This window comes from Mesoplodon densirostris, chromosome 3 (genome assembly GCF_025265405.1).
Source record: "Mesoplodon densirostris isolate mMesDen1 chromosome 3, mMesDen1 primary haplotype, whole genome shotgun sequence".
Taxonomy (NCBI): Eukaryota; Metazoa; Chordata; class Mammalia; order Artiodactyla; family Ziphiidae; genus Mesoplodon; species Mesoplodon densirostris.
Genome location: NC_082663.1, coordinates 143,426,278 through 143,428,148, shown reverse-complemented (window position 1 = coordinate 143,428,148; position 1,871 = coordinate 143,426,278). Strand labels below are relative to the sequence as shown.

General features: G+C 58.6%; 1 protein-coding gene across 2 annotated transcripts in view; it reads left to right on the top strand.

Moving 5' to 3' along the window:
* The window catches only part of RTBDN (retbindin), a 2,359-nt gene extending 920 nt beyond the window's left edge, over window positions 1–1,439 (top strand). For both annotated transcript variants that reach the window (XM_060092219.1, XM_060092218.1), the window contains exons 3-5: window positions 1–88; window positions 630–726; window positions 1,212–1,439. The exon at window positions 1–88 is cut by the window's left edge and continues 23 nt beyond it. In XM_060092219.1, the coding sequence (XP_059948202.1) occupies window positions 1–88; window positions 630–726; window positions 1,212–1,439 (413 nt within the window). The remainder of the gene's footprint in view (window positions 89–629; window positions 727–1,211) is intronic.
* The last annotated feature ends 432 nt before the right edge of the window (window positions 1,440–1,871 follow it).

Sequence of the window (1,871 nt, the reverse complement as noted above, 5' to 3'; positions counted from 1 at the left end):
TCCAGGTTGCCCTCCGCAGTCGTTTCCACCTGCTGCTATTGGGGGTACGCCAGACACAGCCTCTCTGCTCGGAGCTCTGCAATGCCTGGTAGGAGAGGCGGGGCGTGAGGGGTGTGGCCTATGGCTTGGGCGGGGCCGAACGAGGGATCTGCAGCTTGATCCTCCGTGTGCCTGAAGGGGCGTGGCCCGCGTCCAAAGTCGCCAAGGTGTACAGGACGAGGCCTGGTGTTTAGAGGCTAGGTAGAAAGTGACGGGGCCTGTGGAGGACCCGCTGCTAAGTACGGCAGTACGGAGGACTGGCCTTCCATGGAGCTGGCTTTTTTTTTTTTTTTTTTTTTAAGGGTAGGGCCTCTTGATTGAAAAGAGAAGCTAAAAGGGTGGGGCTGGCCTGGAATAGATGGTCTGAGGTCGGCAGGGATGAGGCCTGAAGTGACAAGGCCCTGGGTAAGTTTAGAGAATATGGGGCAGGCTGAAATCTGGGGGATGGCTTTTGTAGGAGCGTGGTTCTAAGAGGCGGTGCCTGGATCTGGGGAAGGGACATACCCGGGGCAAAGCCTTGGAGAGCAGGAATCCCACTAGGACGTGGCTGCGGAGTCTTTACCCACCTTCTCTCCACACACCATCCCCAGGTTTGCCACCTGCGAAAGTGATATCATCTGCAGCCCGACTTGGCTCCCACTCCTAGAAAAGAGGGGCTGCGAGCCTGGCTGCACCACCTATGGGCAGGTGAGCATGAGACAGAGGAAGCAAGGAAGAGACTGATACTTCCCCTCACTATGTCCTGGGTTAGCCCGTCTAGGTCCCAGAGTCCGGACTGGCACTCCCAAGGCCCCCACTCCCATCCTTCCTGCTTCCACGGCCCAATCTCCATAGTAGGATATGCCTGTAGCCTCCCTAAGGCCCACTGAGTCCGGATTTGCCCTCCCCAAAGGACGGTCTCTGCTCGAGGCCCGTCCACAGTCCCCCTGGAAGGCCCAGAAACCCGAGTCTCCTTCTCCAAGGCCCCAGCCTTAATCTGGTTCTCCCCCACCCGAGCCCCCTGGGACCCAGTAAGAACTCGCACTCCCCAAGGCCCCACCCCCACTATGGCCCTGCCCCCAGACTCCCGGGAGGACCTAGAGGTGAGAATTTCCTGCCCTAAGATCGCGCCGCTGCCCCCAGGGTATCTGGACTCCACCAACTCGGACCCAAACTTCATCCCTTCCCGCCAGACTTTTGCTGACGGAGCGGAACTTTGCCGCTCGTTTCTGGGCTACGCGGTACCAGTGGCGGATCCTGGCTCTGGGCACTGCCTCAACATTTCCATCTCGGTGCTGCCGCGTCCCAGACACACACGGAGGGCCCGGGAAACCACTTTCCGGCGCTCCCGACGCCCTCGCACCTGGATCCTGGACGCTGCGAGCAGCGGAAGTGGCAGTGGAAGTGGCAGCGGCCCCTAGGGGGCGCCTGGCCTTGAATGGAAGATGCGCCCCCTCTCCCCACCTCCGGCCCCGCCCTTCAAGACACCCAGAGTCCCACCCCTGTCCCTCTCTGCCTTCTAGTTTCCAGAGTCCCATGCTTCCTCTCTGGGGCCCCAGAGATTCGCCCCTCTTCAGATTATTTGAGAAATAACCCAGTTGTAGTTCATTGTTTTCCTCACCCCCCTGAATAAAGTCGCCAGTTAGAGCACGTGATGTGGCTGCTTCTTGGGGGAAGTAAGTGGAAAGGAGAGTTGCCAGAAAGTGATAGTTGTCTCTCAAATCTTCAGGTCCTAAAGTTAGCGACTGATTCACAGGAGCATGTAAATGAGGGCTTGTCTACACCCTGGAGCATCTGTCACAACTTGGAATATCCAGGTGTCAGAAATGGGGAGGGGGACTTCCTGGTGGCCA